This window comes from Oxyura jamaicensis, chromosome Z (assembly GCF_011077185.1).
Source record: "Oxyura jamaicensis isolate SHBP4307 breed ruddy duck chromosome Z, BPBGC_Ojam_1.0, whole genome shotgun sequence".
Taxonomy (NCBI): domain Eukaryota; kingdom Metazoa; phylum Chordata; class Aves; order Anseriformes; family Anatidae; genus Oxyura; species Oxyura jamaicensis.
The window spans coordinates 47,424,484-47,446,508 of record NC_048926.1 but is presented as its reverse complement, the minus strand read 5'-3'; the positions used below and the strand labels follow the sequence as shown (position 1 = coordinate 47,446,508).

At 39.7% G+C, this 22,025-nt stretch overlaps 1 protein-coding gene across 11 annotated transcripts in view; it reads left to right on the top strand.

Annotated features, from left to right (window-relative positions):
• SHC3 (SHC adaptor protein 3) overlaps positions 1-22,025 on the top strand; it is a 69,902-nt gene that overhangs the window by 41,546 nt on the left and 6,331 nt on the right. For all 11 annotated transcript variants that reach the window (XM_035309351.1, XM_035309350.1, XM_035309354.1 and 8 more), the window contains 7 exons: positions 2,478-2,531; positions 6,835-6,886; positions 12,980-13,106; positions 14,207-14,360; positions 15,374-15,470; positions 16,444-16,638; positions 18,921-19,216. In XM_035309351.1, the coding sequence (XP_035165242.1) occupies positions 2,478-2,531; positions 6,835-6,886; positions 12,980-13,106; positions 14,207-14,360; positions 15,374-15,470; positions 16,444-16,638; positions 18,921-19,216 (975 nt within the window). The remainder of the gene's footprint in view (positions 1-2,477; positions 2,532-6,834; positions 6,887-12,979; positions 13,107-14,206; positions 14,361-15,373; positions 15,471-16,443; positions 16,639-18,920; positions 19,217-22,025) is intronic.

The following is a 22,025-nucleotide window of genomic DNA, read 5'->3' as shown; positions in this document are numbered from 1 at the left end:
ACTGTGTGTTAAAAGGCTTGCTGTTTATTATGTTTTCATTGATTTTTCTTCATTCTTATCCTCATTTGGAAAGCATCTCAATCATCTACAGTGAGCACTGAGACTGTGAGAGCAACATTATGGCTGCTTGCAGTATTTTGGAGCCTTATTATGGAATAGACACAGCAGTGTTTTTCATAAGGATGGCTGCCCCCAGTCAGAAGCATATGAACTTGATGTTTATTAGATCTATCAAAAGAGTAGCAAGCCTGGAAGTGGCCTTGTTTTCAGCTGACATCAGGGTAGAAATTAAGTTAAACTGAATTATCCCAGGGAAGGATCCCAGGGAAGATGCTTTGCTTTTTTTTTTTTTTTTTTTTTTTTTTTTTTTTTTTTTCTCTCTCCTGTGAGTGATGAAGTAATTTTCAGTGAGCTAAAAAAACAAACAAAAACAAAACAAAAAGGGTTGACAAAATTGTTTATCTTTCTCACACATCATTCTTTTTAAGACGGACTGGCCCTGGATGCTGCAGGCCTGTGAAACATCTGGTTTCTCAGAGATCCCCAGTCTGGCTGTGGTCTCTCTTGTTTCTTGCTTGTTCCAAGTATTTGATTTGAAAATAAGCACAGCTCAGCAGCTTTGCCCTTTGAAGCCTCACCCAGGAAGGCAGTTTTGGATGTCTGTAACAGCCTTCTTTTCCCAGATGAGCTGGGAGGAAAGAAAAGACTGTTTTTTGCCCATGACTAGCAGGCAAACAATGGATTGTGTCCCTGCAGAAAAACTTTGTGAGCATGTTTAGTGGAGATGCATAGAAGCTGATATTTTATTTGGGGTTTGTTTGTTTGGATAAAGTACAGACCTGGGTAGAGTGAGATGCTTCAAAACTATGTGCAAACGTTAGTGAATTGTTTCACATAAAGTAGTGCAAGACATTGACACTTTGATATGCTTTGTTTCAACATTTCAGTATTGGGGAAACATACCAAAGAACCTAAAATATTTACCTGTGGAATAGGAAGAAAAGTCTGACTTAAACTAATAGTTTTGAAACTTTTATATTTCTTTAAAATTTGAAAAAAATACCTTTGAGGTAACCTGATCTTTTATTTATTTACTATGATGATGAACAGGTTATTTGCAGAATATTAACTGTGCAGAAAATCTTCAGTAGTTCATTTTTGTTGTTAAGTTCACCTCCTCTATATGGGAAAAAAAGAAGGAAATCCTCACTGATGAATTCTCCAATGAACACTTTAAAATTAAACATATCTTCTGAGACTCCTGTGAACAAGCAGGAGTATTAAAATGGAAACACTCTTTACATTAAACAAGCACAACAAACAAACAAGGTTGCTCTCTCTGTCAGTTCTGTCTGACTTGGTGAAGCAGTGTGATTCAGAGGAACGTATCAGGTGGTTTTCTTTTTCAGAAAGGATGGTACAGGTCTTTAGGATTCAGGATAAGAGAAGAACTCACAGAATATTTTTATAGTTTTTTTGTTTTGTTTTGTTTTGTTTTTTAGAACAGTTTTCTTAAGCATATAGTTCCCTCACTGAAGTGAGCAACTAAGATCCAAATGACTACTGTCATACGCTCTGAGACACTGAATTAGGGGCCTGTCCTAAACCAGATGAATTACTTGGTATGGTTTTTATGAGTCAAATGAACAAGTTTCTTTCAAATGACCTTTTCTTTCCTGGTTGTTACATGATTTCATTATTAAAAGATTTCATAAGTTAAATATCAGAATAGCAATGCAGCAGAGCAGTTATCCCTGTATTAGAGGTTCATGACAATTCATCTCTTCCCAGAGAAACATCTTATTAGTTCAAATTGTACATAAGCAAATTGAATTTATTCATTTCAAAGCCCTGGAGTATGACTGAGATTTTGGCTATAATGACAGATTGCACCTAGACTGAAAATTTTGTTTGCATATTTCAAGCGTGTTTATGTTTGAAATATAAAATATATTCCTAAAATCATTTAGGTTGGAGAAGATCTCTCAGATCATCTAGTCCAACCTTTAAAAATGACACAGTTTCTACTGGAAGCAATGTTAGGAACCTCAGCTGGTGTGCAGTTTGGCATGATTTCATTGATTTCACCAGAGTGGAATAGGCAGAAAAGTATTTTGATGAATATCATCCTTTGCTCCATTCATCACTAACTCTGATAAAGCTAGTGAACTTTAGCAGATTAAAATTTCTTATACTGTATGACAAATCTATATGATTTACTGGCATTCTAAGCACACTTAACAATTTTGCTGTGTCCTGCTAGGTTTCAAAAAACATTGGAATGGATATATTCATTCTTTTTATTATTATTACCTTATATTCTCATGTTACTCTTTGGACTCCTTGTGGGTGAAACAGAGTTTATTTTGATATTGGTTTTGGATTTTCACCCCTTCGTGAACCAAAAAGATAAATCAAATATTAAACTGTGTAAGAAAAACCTACTGACTTGCACTTATTTCTTCTGATCCATGCAGATCATAGCAAATCACCATATGCAATCTATCTCCTTCGCATCTGGAGGTGATCCGGTAAGTATTTCTCTAAAACTTTCCCCCACATAGATATTGCTTTGAGGACTGTGTGACAAAATTTATTGAATAGCCTACTGAAAGAAAAATATAACCACAATAGCTCCTGTTTCTTGTTTCATAAATTCTAATTCATTGTTGCCATCAAATTCTTTTTGAGGGAAACTACTGACAAGCAGTCATAAATCCTCCTTTTTGAATGACTGAAATGAAAAGTATCAAAGGACTGTGAGCATTCATATAATAAGTGATAAGTAGGGCTCTGTTTTTCAGAGTAATGTAGCATAGTCATATGGGTATTGTGTGAATTTTCATCCCGACCGTTTTTTATTTAGTCTTCTTTGCAGTAATATGTTGCATTTATATTTATAGAAATGTATGTACTTTTTATTTTTTCTGCTTGTTTTCAAGTGTACAATGAAAGGAGTGTGCTAAATACTGCCTTCAGGTACATTCATTACACACGTGAAGTTTGAAGACAGGCTTTCAGGAAAAGACTGGATCTTTGCAATTTTGCAAAGCTTTCAGAGACACCTACGCATTTGATTCATGTAGATCAAAGGGCAGACTCTGGCTTGTTATGCTTTTCCCTGTTTTTATGAGTAGTCCATCTGAAGGCATATTAAATGTGCTCAAAAAGTATTTCTCACCTAGGAAGAAGTGGGAGAATTATAAAACATGGACAAAGCTTACCTCATAACCTTAGAGGTTTGAAAGCTTTTAAACCTAGATTAATTGTATGTCTGCCTTTTCTTTCATCATATGATTATATGTCATTTATCAGTCATATAGTAAGGCAAGATGATTTATAGCCTGCTTTGTGATTTATTTCTCTGAGTTCAACTACATTAAGTTGAAAACAGGCAGAACTTCCTCTGCTCATTTCACTATCCTTGGTAAACATAAGGGCAAACTTCAGTCTTAGAATAGCTCTGCTGAACTCCATTAAATTCCAGAAGGGAAAAGGACACCATATCACAATAATCTGGGGGGGAAAAAAAAAAAAAAAAAAAAAAAAAAAAAAAAAGGATCAACAGCAGCTTTGAAATACAACAGATTGCAATGAATGCTGTAAATGAACAATTCCTGAAGTGGGCAGAGGAGTGATTAGCACAGTTCCCTGCCTCCGTAAGAAGATTCTTCGCTCCCCATCTGCCATCCCAAATGCTAAGTCCTGGAAACACCATTGCACACTGCCCACTGATCGAGTGATTTACCAGAGAAGAGGAGAGGAGCAGCAGTAGAGATTGGATTTGGAGTAAACAAGCTCTTCCAAACGTTTTAGAGAAAATCATGTTACTGAGTCAGCAAGCTACCAGAGATATCAAATTGCATTCTGTAAGGGAGCCTGTAAGACACAGTGAAATTGTAAAGTTGCATTCCCAGTAAGACCACAGCATGGTGACCTCATTCTGAGGGCGGAGAGGGTAGGTGTAAGGATCTAATGACACTGTGCAGGCTCATCTCAGCAGGCTAGTGTATGGTAAACTTGTTCATGAAGCAGGTGGTTCCTTTGTTCTGAGAGCACAGGAAAGAGGACAAATGCTAGGGATGTGACTTAAGTCACTGCTTTATTAACCCATCTGTAGGTTATCAGAACATAACTTGAATCGGGCCTCAGTGATTTCCATTTAGTGGAGGACTGTCAGCACCACACCTTATCTGCAAACACAGTTGGGTCCCAGCCCAAAAGCTCATCTCCTTCTAGGGAGAAAGGCCATACTGTGCTAAACACGAGGAGCCCAGATCTGTGCCCAAACTACTTAAGGGAATGCCTCCCTTATACTGAATTTTGAAGTTTGGTTTATTTAGAAGCAAGACTGCCCCCACTTCTCATCCCATCCAGTTTTCTGCTCTGGATTTCTGCCACACATTTGTGCCAGCAATTAGCTTTGCAACTTTCCTCCCACTTCCTAAGCGTTAATTGCCTTCATCACTCAAAATATATCCACTGGAAAAGTGTTCCACAGCCTTGGAGAACAGCTTGAGTACCATATATATATATTTGTAATATTCCCCTTTGCAATGAGTCAGTTTCTGTCTTTATTCGTGCATGGGAGCTTAAAATCTCTCTACCAAATCATTTTACACACCATTTCAGGATCATTTTTAGTTTATTTCTAAGAGTGTGTTCTGGTTCTGCTTTAGCAATCTTTAGCCCCTCCTTACGATCCACCAAATATTTTTAATCCATAGTGATTTCAGGTAGCTGTTTCCAGGCTGCTAGACAATACGTCTGGTTTTGGAAATGCCTGTTAAGATAGAGGCAGATCTCTTAAGTTTTCATAAGGCAGATCTCTGAAGGGTCCCTTAGGACAGTAGCTTTTCAGTTTCTGTCCAGATGATGCCTCCAAAAGCATACCCTTTTGATGGGAGTCTTTTAATTTAGCCACTGTGAAATGTGTTTACCTCTTGTGCTTAGTCGTTCATCATAGCTCAAGTCTGAAAAAGCTGTAAATGAAATGAAATATATGTAGTTCCAGTCTCTTGCACCCACATCCAGGAGGGCTATGAGATAAATCTATTATTTACTACTATTTACTTTAAAAAGTCATCCATTAGCTATGTCTGTACTAGTAAATAAAATAACCCATGGCTTGCTTTAAGGCCATGAAACCAAACAGCAATTTGCAGCTGTACATCCACACTCTTTCCTCCCAGTGGTCTCATGGGATTGATGCCCAGCATATGTTGTTCCCTTGGACAGTTTCAGGGCATTGCAAAGGAAAACATCACAGGCAAGTGAGGGAGAACAGCAACATATAAGCAGCATGAACAACTGTGGGACAGCTTTCAGGCTTCTATTTTGGCCCTGTTTTCTTTACCATTATAGACATAGCTACTTTTCTTTTCACCTTAGTTGTTGATACACATCATTACTTCCACTCAAGTCACAGCCCAGACACTATGTCACTGGGTTCTTAAGATATTAATAGACAAAGTGCTAAGGGTAGTCTTCTTGCTGTTTTTTTTTTTTTTTTTTTTTTTTTTTCCCTTTATTTATTTATTTTTTTTTCCTCCAGACCAACCTCGTTACAATTGTGTCTGAGCGCCTTCCAATAGTGCATTATGTGATATGGCTACCCACCTGTCACCAGAACCATGAGTGTGCTTTATCATTTCTCTTATCATCCACTTAGGAAGGAAATTGCGTATACATGCAGCACAGTGATTTGTTTTGATTGGAGTGTGCGTGTACTTGTGCTACAGAGAGATAAGTTAAAAAAAAGTCTATCATTTCATTGAAGACTGGTGTTTGTTATGACATTAGATCTTGGCATAACAGTCAATGGCCTTCAATTAGTATCCGATCTCTACCTCAATTACCTTTAGATATACATGATTATCCAGGCATGTCAAGATATACTGGATCTAACCAGAGCTTTCTGGCTGTATCAAAGAACACTGGCATTTTCCAGGTATGCCAGCAGGCCTCACGTTATCTGGGTGAACTGGCCTTTCTGTTACATCTCCATGGTGATAAAAGTTTGCACCATAATACTGTATGTCATCACTACTATGATTCCTATATGTCAATGTCCTATTAATGGTATCACAGTGACAACCACGCAGATACTGATGAATGAATTTTAATAGAATTGGACAAACAAAGTGATGCAGTGGAATGAGAACGGGCTTCAACGTGTGACACTTGTACATCATGTGAGGGTGGTAGGAGAGCAAGCAAAAAAATATCCCCAAAGATTTGAGCCTGCTCTTGTCAGAAAATCTACCTAGTATGTGGGAGAGGGGATGGATGGGTCCTGCCCATGGGCTGAGGGAGAACATCCTAGGAGACTGCTTGCAATAGCCAAGCAGTGCTTGAGCACCTCTGTTCCATATGTCATTGTAGTCAGTAATGTAAACATGTGCTTGTCACCCATAAATAAACCCCATTGATCAATATTTCTGAGGAACAGGAACGTCAGTACTACTCTTTCTGCCACAGAAACTGTTGATAATTTGTATTCTGAACCAAAATCTCTGAGTACTTGAAAGATGAGGACCTGAAATTTTTAATCCCTTCTAAATTAATCCTGACCCATATCCTACTAGATTTGTTTAATTGATTTTAAATGGCTTTGGTCTGAAGAAGGCAAAGTGACAGGATCAGTATTAAAACCCATAAATGTTTTTATAAGTTTTAAGTAGTGTACATCTGTAAAGTAAAACATGTCACATTGGGGCCATGCCCCCAGGAGTACATACACTCTCAACTGTGTAATTCGTTATAATCTGTGTAAGAATTTTTTACATTTTAAATATCTTTTTTTTTTTTTTTTTTTTTTTTTTTTTTTGACAGGATACAACTGACTATGTTGCATATGTAGCTAAGGATCCTGTTAATCGGAGAGGTAAGTTAGAAATATCTATCTGGCATTTACTTTCCTTTGAGAAACATGAATTATTCATGGTGTAACTTAGTCTTTCTTTTTTTTTTTTTTTTTTTTTTTCCAAGAAAAAATAAATGTAGCCCAATAAAAAGTTGCTTTTGACAGAGTCATGGAATGACTGTGTAGCAATAAGGAGCTGCCATACGCAAGTTAGTTCTGAAATTTGGAACAGGTCTTTTCTGTAGCTCATCTCCAAATATCACTTGGATTCTCTTCATCTCTTAAATCAAAAGCTTGCCTGTCTTGGCTGCGAGCTTCTAGGCAACAGCTAACTCATACCTACACTCAATCAAGATGCAAGAAGTAAGCAGCCCTCTGATTAACTCTTCTGATTAAGAGCCTGAATCTGTTAGGTCTAAGTATATGCCAAATTCTTCCTCATAAAATCATTTTTTTTTTCTCTCTCAGTTGAAGCTTTATTCATGGAGATGCCTGGTTCTATTGCTTTATCAGTGATCAGTCAGGAATGGGGAACCTCTTGTTGATTGTCTTCAAAGACTGAGATCCAGTGCAGAGTTTCAAAAATAATAATATATTATAAAAGTGTAAATTACAGTGTGGACTAATAGATAAAGAACTCATTCCTGTTTGTAATGCAGAAAGCATCACTGGGTCTTAATGCTAGACACAGAATATTGTATAATGTACCTGAGAATCTATTTATTATTCATAGATTCATAGAGAAGAAAAGACTACTCCAAAAAAAGACTGAAGCACTTCCAACAGGATTTTTGCAGAATTTAGACACTTTAACTTCAAACCTGCAAACTCCACGCTGCCGCTGAGCCATGAGCATGACTAGTTCAATAGTTTTGGTAGTTTGCGTCCTTTAGTTATCTTAGGTACCTCAATGATCTGTTGTGGCCATGTACATGAATGTCCAGTCTTGCCAATGTTAACTCAGAAGTAGTACTTAAATATTAGTGAAACATCTAGAAAACTTACGTCAAGTGGGAGGAAGGGAGACAGTTCAGCTCTTCATGGTGCTTATTATGTTTCAGCATCATGTGTTTCAACATCATTCCTCTTGAAAGGTTCATGCATGAGGCTGGAGGCAATATGGTGTGAAGCAGCACTCCACCTGCTCTTGTTTTACAGCACTGCTCTGCTGAGCTGGAAAGCAAGAGATCTCAGTGACAGTGTAGTGGACTGGCATTGTAGGCCAGATACATGTACTCCAGCTGCAGTTCATGTCCTCCATCCTTCATATCATTTGTTTCTCCTTTAACTTTTCTGCATTGTTTTAAAAATGTAGATAATGACTGTTATTGTTTGAAGTAATTTAATATTAATCTCATCAATCTGTAATAGAGGTTGCACTTTCCTATTCTTACTTGCTTCTGGCTTAATCATTAGCTGGTTTTCTCATTAGACATTTTTGCTGCTGTGTAGTGATGTTATCTCAGGTGAAATTCTTTCACGCTGTGATCTTACATCCTCCTGAGCTAGAGCTTTCCATAAGAGCTTTTCCCAATTTCATGTATACCTCAGAGGTGGCAGATCAGTGACTTTGCATGTGCCTAGTATTAAAACTCATTTTTCAAAAGGTCTAATTTACCAAGGGTAAATTGCTGTGTTTCACCCTCACTGGCCATTCCATCAACCTTTATGTTACCTATAAATCACATCAGAAGTGAGTTTGATTTTACTCTGTATCACACAGAAAGTGTTACTGCTGCTCTTATTGACACTAGGACCAATGTTGTACTACAGTTTGCACGTTCATATTAGACTCATTTACTCCCAAGGCTGGAAAAGCTCTCTTCATGCTTTATATTCTGGATCTAACTTGCTGTAGGCTGTCTGTCTTCCATTGTAACCTACACAAGAAATCATCTCTGTGTGAGCCAAACCTTCTCATCCTTTTACAAGAAGCACATCTCCTACCTGCTGAAAGTCCATACACGTATCCAAGGAAACAGGTTACTCATGTAACTACTGAAACTACTTAATGACTCATGCTTCATTTCAGCTCCAGACAGGTTTAGCAGTAAGTAATGTAGCCTCTTTAAATGCCTTCTCTAGTTATAGAGTGTAAAAATTATAGCTTTCTTTGACCTAACTACTGTGGTCCACTTTCCTGGAGATATGCTTGTACCTTATCTGGGACTGATTGTTCACCACCACCAACATTGGTGCAGAGAGTGTAAACAGCAAATATTCTGCTGCTAGCCAGGGATGTCAGCCTCTGTCTTTGAATATGTGGAGGGTCCTGGTTTTGGCTGTCAAGTCTACTTTTAACATGCGTCCTTTGTATTACTGTGACCATAACAGGGTCCGGGATCTAGGAAGTATCCTTGTTATTGCTCTTCCCTAAGCTTGTAATCTGAAAAAAAAAAATAATAAAAAAATCAGGAACTCAAATTAAGAGAACAACTTGGAAACTTGGGGTGATAATCAGAAAGTGACAGAATGGTTAAGGTTAGAAGGGACCTCTGGAGGTCATCTGGTCCAAGCAGGGACAAGCAGGGACACCTAGAGCAAGTTGCCCAGGACCATGTCCATGGGGTTTGTGAAGACCTCTAAGGATGGAGACTCCAGAACATCACTGGGCAACCTGTGCTCCATCACCCACACAGTAAAGAAGTGTTTCCTGATGTTCAGACAGAAACTCTTGTGTTCTAGTTTGTTTCCATTGCCTGTTGTCCTGGCACTGGGTGCCACAGAAAAGAGCCTGGCTCCATCCTCTTTGCACTCTCTCCCCAGATATTTATAGGCATTGATACAAATTCCCCTGTGCCTCCCCTTCTCCACACAGAACAGTCCCAGCTCTCTTTGCCTCTTCTTATAGGAAAGGTATTCCAGTCCTTTCATCATCTTGGTAGCCCAGCGTTGGACTCTTTCCGGTACATCTAGGTTTCGTTTGTACTGAGGAGCCTAGAACTGGTCAGCACTCCAGGTGCAGCCTCACTCCAGGTGCAGCTGAGTAGAGGGGAAGGATCACCTCTCTTGACCTGATGGCCATACTTTGCCTAATGCAGCCAAAAATACCATTAGCCTTACCAGCAAGTGTACATGCCTGATTTATGTTTAACTCAGTGTCCACCAGCAACCCCAGACTATTTTCTGCAGAACAGCTTTCCAGATGGGTGACCCTCACCATGTTGTGGTGCCTGGGTTTGTTCCTCCCCATGTGCAGGACTCTGTACTTCTTGCTGGACTTCATAAATTCACAGAATCATAGAATATCCTGAATTGGAAAGGACCCACAAGGATCACCAAGTCCAGCTTCTGGCTCCACAGGGGTCTACCCAAAAATTCAGACCATATGACCAAGAGTATAGTCCAAATGCTTCTTAAGCTCCGACAGGCTTGTGCCATGACTACATCCCTGGGGAGACTGTTTAGGTGCACTACCACCCTCTTGCTGAATAACCTTTTCCTGATATCCAGCGTGACTCTCCCCTGTTGCAGCCTGACTCCATTCCCTTGGGTCCTATGGCTGGTCACCACAGAGAATAGATCAGCACCTACCCCTCTACTCACCCTCATGAGGAAGCTGCAAACCATGACGAGGTCTTCCCTCAGCCTCCTCTTTTCCAGGCTGAACAGGCCAAGTGACCTCAGCTGCTCCTTGTAAGTCTTCCCCTCTAGGCCCTTCACCATCTTCATAGCCCTTCTCTGGACAACCATCGTCTGTTGGACTCTCAAACAGTTTCACATCCTTTTTGTACTGTGGTGCCCAGAACTGCACACAGTACTCAAGGTGAGGCTGCAGCAGCACAGAGTAGAGCGAGACAATCACTTCCCTTGACTGACTAGCAATGCCGTGCTTGATGCAGCCCAGGATACCGTTGGCCCTCCTGGCTGCCAGGGCACACTGCTGGCTCATATTCAGGTTACTATCAACTAAAACCCCCAGATCCCTCTCTGTGGGGTTGCTCTCCAGCATCTTGCCCCACAGCCTGTACGTATAGCCAGGGTTGCCCCATCCCAGGTGCAGGTCCCGGCACTTGCTGTTGCTAAACTTCATGCAGCTGATGATTGCCCAGCTTTCCAATCTGTCCAGGCCAGCCTCTCCAGCCCTCTGGATGACCCTTTGGTGAATTAACCACTTCCCCGAGTTTCATGTCATCCATCCATCAGTTTACTGAGGGTACACTCCATCCCATCATCCAGGTTGACAATGAAGATATCAAACAAGACAGGACCAAGTTTTGACCCCTGGAGTACGTTGCTCATTACTGTCCTCCAACTAGACTTTGCATGACTGGTCACTACCCTCTGGGCCAGGCTGTTCAGTCAGTTTTTGATCCACCTCACTGTCTGCTTATCCAGTCCATAGTTCAATAGCTTCCCTATGAGGATCCTATAAGAGACAGTGCTGAAAGCCTTACTGAAGTCCAGGAAGACTGATCCCCCCACACAACCATGAGGCTGATGATTTCATTATAGGAGGTTATAAGGTTGATCAGGCATCACTTCCCTTTGGTGAATCCATGCCGACTACACCTGTTGTCTTTCTTGTCCTTCAGGTGCCTGGAAATGGTTTTCAGGTTTATCTGTTCCATCACTTTCCCAAGGACTGAGGTGAGGCTGACTGGCCTGTAGTTCCTTGAATTTTCCTCCTTGCTTTTGTTTAAGATAGGAGTACATTTGCTTTCCCGCAGTCTTGAGGCACTCCTCCCAGTTGCCACAGCTGAGCAAAGACTATAGACCTCGCAATAATTTCTTGATGCCCTCGATGTCCCTGGACAAATTTAATTCTAATAGGGCTTTAGCTTTCCAGAACCTGATCTCTGGCTGCTCAGACAATTTCCCTCTATTCCTTCCAAGTTACCTGTCTTTGTTTCCACCCTTTGTAATATTCATTTTTGTTTTTGAATTTGTTCAAGAGCTCCTTGTTCATCCATGTAACTTTCCTGGCATTTTTGCCTGATTTTCTCTTTGTTGGGATGAATCATTCTTGAGCTTGGAGAAGGTGATCCTTGAATAATAACCAGCTTTGGGCCCTTTCCCTCCAGGGCTTTATCACACAGAACTCACAGAACTCTACCAAGAAAAGATCTGTCAGATCCCTACCAAGATCCCTGAAGAGGACAAAGTCCAGGGATGTGAGCTTGAATTATGCCTTCCTCACTCCTCTAAGAATCCTGAATTGCACCATTTCATGGTTACTGCAGCCAAGGCTGCCCTTGAGCTTCACATTGTCTACCAGCACCTCCTTGGTGGTGAGAATTAGGTCCAGCATAACACCTCTCCTCTTTGGCACCTCTAGCATTTGCAGAAGGAAGTTGTCATCAGCACAACCCAGGAACCTCCTGGATTGCCTATGCCCTGCTGTTCTGTCCCTTCAACAGATATCAGGGTGGTTGAAGTTCCCCATGAGGACCACAGCTTGTGATATTGAGGTTGTTTCTACTTGTTTGTGGAAAGCCTCATCTGATCAATCTTCCTGGGCAAGTGGCCTGTAGTGGACTCTCAGTAGAATGTCACCTAGCCCTGTCTTCTTTTTAATCCTGACCCATAAGCTCTTGGTCAGCTCTTCACCCATCCCCAGGTAGAGCTCCATGTGTTCCAGCTGCTCATTGACAGAGGGGGTAATCTTCCCCCGTCTTCCCTCCCTGTCCTTCCTAAAAAGCCTGTATCCTTCCATTCCAACATTCCAGTCATGGGAGCCATCCCACCACACCTAAAATAAAATTAAAGTGGGGATAAAATTAATGAAAGCAAAGAAAGCATGGAGTAGTTAAGGTTGCTGTTGTTTTTGCTATCTACTAACATATTTATAAGCCCAATTTAGAGCTCAAAATTTTAATATAGCCTAATGCATTCAGTTAATAACAAGTGTGAATTTTATGGGGTTTCCGGTCTTTCTGAACTTACTAAAGTCGTGGAACTGATTTGAGCTCTTGCCTGTTGCAGTTACACACCATATCTATTTTATTTAACCTTTACAGTCCATTGTCTGAAATTCATCATGCCTGCTTCAGGTTTTACTGAAATGCACATACCATGAATAGGGCAGTTATGCCTGACATGTAGGTGTTTTGTCATAGTGCATTCCACTCTAATATAAAGATTGATTTGAATGTGCCAATCTTTTTCACGTAGCTTGTCATATACTGGAATGCTGTGATGGCCTTGCCCAGGATGTCATCAGCACCATAGGGCAGGCATTTGAGCTTCGATTTAAGCAATACTTAAGGTGCCCCTCTAAGATACCTACTTTCCACGATAGGTGAGTATGGTTGCAGAAGACTGATAAAGAATCTTCTTTATTTTTACTTTATAAAATGTGCTATGGACAAATTTGCTGGAGATGAACAGGATTTAAATGCTTCAAAAAGAGATTTCTGCCGAATTAGCAAAGGAGGGCTTTCCTAATGAATCTGAAACGAGCAGAGTCATTTTAAAAGAATGGGCTAAATATGGATTTCACAGTGAAATTATTCAAAGGATCATGTGTTTTCTGTTGTGGTTAATATGCAGTGTTGGATGGCCAAGAATGAATATTATTTGTCACATTTCCTCGTAGTTGTTACTGTGATAGCAGCTCTGTCAGTTTAGATGAAGTGAGTTAGAGTTGCTGGGCTTCCAAAGTGACCAATGATGCTTCACTATTTCTGGTATTAGATGGGGTAAAAGTTTTAGGAATGTGACGTGTCATAGACAGGCTTTGACTGCATTGTTCTCTAGAGTAACGTCAAATTTGTTGGCTTGCATTGGTTTAAAATGCTGTGGCATAGCCTTCTGTTTCCTTTAGAGATCTCTATTTTTATTATGGATCAGTATATGCTCACTAATAGAATAAATCCTACTTCTTACATAAGGGTAAAATGAGCGCATGGTGAATATTAAATGCTATTATTTCTATCTGGAAGCATTCTGTACTCACTTTGGAATGGTATAAATGACTGTTAAATGTAGACTGAAAAGCACAGATCCTATCTCCTGACTTCATGAAGTTCTTCAAGATTTGCAGTTGTGATAAAACAGACATAATTAAAGACAATGTTTTAGGGTTCAGTAAGTCAATCAAGTAATAATAATACAAATGCTACTGTGAGTTTGTGTGTGGATTATGTAATTAAAGCTAAAACTAACCCTTAAAGCTAAGTAAAAAAAATCCTTTATTTAGACTAAAGAATTTCATCCATTGTAAAGGGAGCTTTAGAGAAAATTTATCTAATCAGGGTGTCTGCTGCATGATCCTGACCTCTGATGGTAGCTGAATTTTCAAAATAATATGCAATAGTGATCCTCTCACAGGCAGTCTTAACATGCTGAAAGTAAGTGCTTTGCAAGTGAGGCAAAAATCAAGCACTCACTTTCTTACAGGGTGCAAAGTTTTGATGAGTCATGGATGGAGGAAGAGAGTGAGGCAGCAGAACATCCCTATTACAACAACATCCCAAATAAAATGCCCCCTCCTGGTGGCTTCATTGATGCCAGACTCAAAGCAAGGATTCCCACTGCTGCAGACACGGTTCAGGTCAGTGCAATTGCATCTCTGCCCTCTTGCTGATGGATCCAAAATTTATATATATATATTATATAATATATATGTAATTTAAATATATATATATATATTTTAAGATGGATTTATATGGAACGTAAATGTGTGGCTAGTTTCATATTTAATGGTCATTGAAGATCTAGGAGACAACAAATTAGGCATGTTCAGAGCAAAGGGAGTTGAATTCTTCGTGGTGTTAAAAAAAAAAAAAAAAAAAAGGGTTCAAAGAAGATAAACCCACTGAGGGTTACTACATTTTTAAGAAACATATCTGTCTCAGAGAGTACGAATTAAGAGTGCACACAAACTAGAAACGATTTGATACAGAAGCTTTTAAAAAATCTAATACAGTCATTACTAACATTGCATTATGTTAATAACTCAGCAGCAACTGGTATTTAGCCAGGTTCCTAGGTAGGTCTTTCATCTCACATTGAACTGAAGCCAGCTTGGATATTTCTACCAGCATTGCTGTCAGAGGTTTGACTCCTATCCATATAACCACTTGAGAGGAGTTTTGAGATCCCGTCCAACTCTGTTTAAATCTAGAGGGGCCTTGTCTGAAGAAAACATACTCCTGTCATTATCTAAGTGAGCTCCCTGGTAGCAATGTGAGTCTTTCAGCTCATGATTTGGAGGGTGTTTGGCGTGTCTACTGATCCTATGTGTGTTTTTTGAGAAATGGTTTTCCCAGCCACATTTTTTCAGGGCTGCCTGTGTGGAGACAAACATACTGAAGGTGATGATGTATCATTTGGGACTGCAGGGGTTGATAAAAGCAGGAAGGAGGGAAGTTTTCATGAAGGTCACCAGTAATGTCCTACTCCTACACAAATGTTTTTCTGAGATGTATATTCTGGCACAATAATGAATCGGAAATAAAGAGTGGGAGTACACAGAATACAACCAAGGAAATTGTCCAAGCTACTCATAATACATCCGTGTTTTAATGGTAATTGCAACTTTCTTTGTACATGTGTCCATTCTAGTCTGCAGCAGGAGTGGGAAGAGAGCGAATCTATTACCAAAGTCGTCACTTAGGAGACAAATTCAATGAAGACTGGCATCATGAGCCTGTTAAGCAAGGTGAGTCTTACCAGTTTGGGTTATAATGTAGCAGGATCTCTTGGGTGGGCAAAGCACACAAATGTCTGATGCCTTGAAGACTTAAGTCAATGAGCTGCACTTTGTTGATCCCCTTTGTCATGAATTTTGGTGTTGATATCAGTGAAAAGTGTTTGGTAACTATTCCTGGATGAATTACTAAATGCATACCTTCATAAAAACCTAACTTTTTCAGAACACTTCATATACAAATTTGCCCCGAACATTCAGCTATTTAGCTTGTCTGAAAAAACCTGTCTGAAAAAGTTCATGGTATTTAAAGACAGGTTTTTGGTCTTGTCATAAAATCTGACCCACAGTGGATTTTCTAAAGGTAGGGCCCAAAGTCATAAGCTTTTTAGGAATGTAGAACAATGCACAAGCCTGCATACAATCTGGGATCTACACATATCAAATACTGCAAATACTGCATGATTTTCATTTTGCTGCTGTCTATGAATTATAAGCAAACCACATCAAAACATCTGTATCAAATTTGATGCTCTCCACCTTTATGTGACAGCTTTGAGATATCTTGGGTGGACTTTTTTTTTTTTTTTTTTTTTTTTTTTTTTTTTTTTTAAATGCCAGAATATGTTGTCTGTTGTTAATGTGCACTGATTTGGGAATTTTGTTCCATTTTTTCCCCCAGTGAGTCCCCAGTGAATTTGAAACTCACAATCTTGATTTATAAAAAATCTCTTTTCTCCTGAATAATTGAAAATAAAATTCACTGAAACACTGCTATGACTCCTTTCATCAGCAATTTATTTTTATTTTTATTTTTTATTTTTTTTTCTATTAGGTCCACCAATTACTGTCTTTCTATCTTCCATTCCAGGAAATTTTAAACCTGTGGTGATGGGTTTTGATATTATCATCTGTTCATTCTAACAACACTATTATTTAAAAGACAAAAAAGAAAAAAAAAATCGTCATCTCTTGAATTTTCCAGGATCTCTGGATATTTATAGTGTGCCGGAAGGGAGATCACAAGTAACTCCAACAGCAGAGATGCCAACTTATGTGAACACTCAGCATATAAATATGGAAGCTCTATTGGCACTTGAGGCAGATGCTGAAAGTACCTTCACTGGAAACACAGATAATACCAAAGACAGTAGCCCAGGAAAGGATCTGTTTGACATGAGTGAGTTCCCTTCCTTTTCACTGCCTTTCTAGCAAGAGACTTTATGTATTAATTCTGTATAAAAATAATTCTAAAATTCTCCAGATGAAATTTAATATCCCTGGTGAAGTCACAGTGAGCTTTAGAATTCATGGTGGTTTCATATCTGACTGAGATAAAAATAAGGGCAGCCAAAGATCTGAAGCTGGTTTGTATTAGATCTGTGTTAAGCTGAGTTGCAGTCTATGTTATCCATAGCATCATGGGTAACTGTGCCAGAAGGAAAATAAATTGAGAGCCCTGCCTTGCATGAAAGTGAAGGAGTGATTGACTGGAGAACTAGCTCCTTTCCTGTCCTGTGAACTTGTTCCTAGGAAGTCAATGCATACTGCATTTGACTTTGTGCAACAAGGAAATTGAGAGGTAAAAGTACATTCTCTCTTCCTCTGGATAGGAAGACATTTGTTTTAACTTTGAAGTCAGCTTTCCCAGAATCAGTGTCACAGCTATAGTCTTCAAATAAAGGTTTACGCATCAGTCATAATTTTGATGCTGGTGCTACCCATATACAATGTTTTCAGCCATGAACAGATACTTAACAAAACGTATGGGGAAAGCAATTCGTTGTATAGAAAACCTTCCATGTTTTTCTATTCATCTTACTTCCATTCAATTGCTGACACATGATTTATTCAATTTAGTTCATATTATTAAAAGGCAGTGAGAAAGAAGAAGTTGGTGCCTACATGTTATTCATAAAATAACACATCTACATTTGTGTTATTTCAGTCTACATGAAACTGTCTTTCTGGTATGTTTTTGATGAGATATGGCTCTATTACCACAGCATAGAAATATTTTTGAACTGAAAGAAAGGGGGAGGCAAGAAAGTTAGAGAGTGCACCTATCTATCAATATAGATCTAAAATGAGAAAAGTCTGCTGACTGAAATGATGGATGTTAACCTTAATTTCTAACAGCCATGCCCTTAAAACATGGACAAGCTTATTATACACATTCTTTTCCTAAAAATAAGACAAATTGATTTCTCATCTTGCAGCCTGCATTAGGCTTTATTGACCATTGGATCATAAGGGAAAACTATTATCAGAAAGTATGTCATCTAGCCCAAAGTCCATGAATTGTCAAGCTAAACATGTGGAGTAGTGCCTACTGCAACATAGTGAAGACATATATACAAGTTAGATTTAAGAATTATCTGAACTGTGACAGCAAAGTATGTATTCTATCTCTCTGAGTTAAATTAACTTCTCAGTTACCCCACACAAGCACGGCTTAGGGGTACATACCCCTAGCTTCTGAGCAGTCTACTTCGAGCATGTGTACTACTTCACAGTACTGCTCTCCAGATGTTCTTCAGTTAGTCCAGTGGACACAGAACAATATGTCTTTTTAATGTGTGTTAGATGGCCAGATGAAAATCTAAAAGTGCAGATAGCATCTGGTAGGTCAGTAGAGCCCATAATGAAACATACACTGACCTATTTCCTATTTCTGTAAGACTGTTGAGATATGTAATGACACCTCTTTCCATTCCACTCTAGGGAAAGTAACACTGAGTTCAGGATTCAGCTGAAGTTTAAAAGATTACTTCCCAAGGGCTAATTTCAATTAGGTAAATCACAATAAAGGTATTAACCTGTCTCTTTGTCCCAGAGTATTCTTCCTAGGCTGAGGTTAGAAGTAAGCTGAGTAATAACAGTGACTGATCCTTTCCAGACCTACCCATGGGCTGGAGACTCAGTAATGGATAATGAATATATAATAATGGATAATATATAATAATGGATAAATGAAAATGTTGCTTGAAGAGAGACCAGATATGGTTATAATGACCTTGGGTACCCATATTATGCAATTTATTTTAAATGAAACTGTCTGACGTAACTGGTAAGACAAAAAGAGAGCTTTGCCCTGCACCAGAGCACATAAATACAGCTGTTGACAGTAGCCATTACTGAAATAAAATCAGTACCTTTCAAAAGTTCCTGCCAACATTCACTCTTGATTTTTATCACTGTCTTTGTGTGTATAACACACATTTTTAACATAGTACACTCCTCAGTCTTAATACATGACAGATCAGTAAGTTTAGTAGTATGTCTATTTTTTTTTCTTCTTTCATAAAGATAAAGGAAAGTGACTATAACACAGAAAAATATCCAGTTTAATATGTCTGGAATATTGCTTTTTTTTTTTTTTTTTTTTTTTTTTTTTTTTTCCAAACATGATTTAACCCTGAATTATCATTATCTTGCACGTGTTTCTATTTCTATAAGCAGAACCATTTGAAGATGCCCTCAAGAACCAAAATCCTGAGCCTGTGTTGAATAAATCCACTTCCATTGAATGTACTAGTCCTCTTTTATCCAGAGCTGCTGACTGGAGTACAACAGAAGAGCTAAGTACAGAGCCTTGGTATCAAGGAGAGATGAGCAGGAAAGAAGCAGAACAGCTGTTAAAGAAATGTGGAGATTTCCTCGTGAGAAAAAGTACCACAAATCCAGGTTCCTATGTGCTGACAGGCATGCAAAATGGACAAGCCAAGCATCTTCTTTTGGTGGATCCAGAAGGGACCGTAAGTGCTGATTACCAAGTAACACAGGCGCTTTCTGACTTTCTGTATTTTCTCTGAATATGTTTAAACTTTTTTACAGCTTAGACACAACTGACCAGAATGACAGCTTCACATCCAGGTGTGCTCACATCCAGTTCTCTCCTGATGTCTAGTAGAAGACATACTGCATGCCTACATGCACATTTCAGGAATAGCAGAACACCTCCTGCATAACATCTGCAGGAGGCCTCAGGGTCCTGGTTCCCCATCAAGGTCAAGCTTTGGCCACCACATTATTGCCTTAGTCAAATATATAGCTAAGCCCCTTTTTGGTCTTCTAGCTGAGAAGTTGCTGGCAGCTGTGCAAGTCCCAGCATGTTTGTGCTGGGAATTTCCACATGATGACTCTGTCAGTGAGGACACAGACCAGGCCCCCAAGGCCATCATGTTTTCCCCCTCTTAAGGCCAGGAGACAACTGGAGTAAAACCGTGCCACACTGGGGTAAAACTGCTCCGTCTCTTTGCTGCAGGCACTCCTTTAGCTGATGAAGCTTCCCAGCAGCAGAACAGCAAATGCAAAGAAACTTCAGTTTTTGCAGCTGTCTGTTGTGCTTCTGGGGAAGCTGAGCCTCACCTGAGAGAGCATTGCCACACATTTTATCCTTATCTCCTGGTAGCTGACAGATAGCAACCCCTCTTCCTCTCTAAAGGACAGCTTTAAAAGCCGGAACGTAAGCGAGAAACTCCCGGAAGGAGGTGGCTTTGGGGCATCTATTTCATCTGAGGCGCCTGCAGAAGGAAGACCAACCGCGTTATGCCTGCCCGTCCGTCAGACTACAACACCGCAATGGCCACACACTCCTTTCTTGCTTACCTTCGCCACACGAGGGCAGTCAAAGAACGTTTTTAACACTTTTTCTGTGCCATCTGCCAGCTCCCGGGCTCGGCCCGACCGCCAGGCCCTACGCGTTTCGGGGAGCGGCCTTCTTCTCCAGAATTTTGTCGGCTGCTTTGTGACCCTGCAGGAGAGTCTCACAATTTCCCCTTCAAAATAAATTCAGAAATAGCTGCTACAAGGTGCGGGCATGTCCCACCAGGAGCTCTGGAAGCCAAAAAGTAAATGTGCCATCTGCTGTTCCTCTCGCTGGCAGGGTGTACCCAGGCCTGGGATGGTTCCTGTGCACCATCTCGGCAGGGCTCGCCGAGTGTTTCTGCTGCTTTGCAGCAGCTTCAGCTAGCTCGGGAGGCACCGCGCAGTGACGACAGCGTTTTCATATCTGTATTTAGGTTAGCTGAGCTGTCTGTGTGATTTGTGGGGTCCTGACACAGCTCCTCAGCAGCCTTCTTTGTGACTTGTCAGAGAGGAGAGTCGTTCATAAAACGCTGGCATGTGGCAAGCCTCAGCAGTGCTCCAGTGGCTCCTGCCTGGCCTCTGTGATTATTTGTAAGAACTGGTTTATACAGAGTGCTTGAAAGTCATTTCTCATACAAATTATCAAGTGGCATGTTAGAACTCCCCAAGGTGTGTTTCCAGAACAGTTAAGTGTGCTGCCACTTCTGCTCTGATCCAGGTCACAAAAGATCTCTAGTTTAGATAAGGGATGCGTAAAGGCTTCCTGCTGGGTTTAGGAAAGCTTTCTGCTGGGCTTAGGAGTGAAGCTTGAACAGCGGTGATGGTGCATACCACTGAGGGTGAGAAAGCTCTCGCTTGAGTTGAATGAGCTGAAAATGTGTTAGTTTGAATATAGGTAATGAAAGTTCCTGATGTTCTAAAGATATCTTAGTTTTGAAAAATATAGCTTTGAACAATTACAGAAAGTGATGTTTAAAAGTAGTATGTTTGAGAAAGCTTGAGAGCCAGCTGGTTTTCTTCAGCAACACTGCTAAACGCAGGCTCAGCAGATAGCATAATTTGCCGTCGGTGTCGTTTGCTGCTTTCTCTTCCTGTGACATTGTGTCCCAAATTCTCATAATCTTGCCAGAACTTTATTGTGAAGACAGAAATATTTCAAGCAGGGTGCCCACTAACAGCATAAATCGTTTTTTTGAAAGTTTTAACAAAAGTCATTATCTATTTTCTATTCTATGACTTTTTAGAAGCATTCAAGGAGAATAGATGACATGCTTCATTTTAGAGCAATGTTCATACAATTTTGCTTGAGACATTGTAGAACTATCCCAACACAAAAGCATTATCACAACTTTGCTCTGGATGTGGAATCTGTATGCATTATTTTAAACGTAAGAAGGAAATGTTCTGGGAGATGAGGTTATATAATTAAAGATAATAAAGATTAAATTAAGTTAATTAAAGACGTTTTTTAATATGAATTAGGTCTTGGCCTACCCTAACTTTTAACTGTTTTACCTTGTAATATCAGTTTTCTCTTATTACAGCTGTAATAATTCATTTAGCAGGATTCCAGTGCAGAGTACTGGTAAATGGTCTAGGAAAAAAATGACATTCCCTACCCTAAAGCGTTTCACTTTCAAAGGCCCAAGCATGTACGATGCAGCACTATGCAAACTCAAGCCAAACACAAGTGGTGGGTGATTCACTTTCAGGGGATGGGAATTTCCCAGTGGACACCAGAGAAGTTTTTCTGGCATCTCAAGAATAAGGGTTTTGCTGAGGAAAACACAAAGATGATGAAATGCACAGAGATGTTCTAACATCCATCCCTGGATGGATATCCCTTTTTAATAAAAAGGTGGAAGTAGCTAAAAGCAACCTGTAATTTCTTGGGAAAAGAAAAAAAAAAAAAAGTTGGTCTAAAAATCCAAATTACAGTGAAACAAAATGTTGTGTGGAAACTTTTCAGGCAGGCCT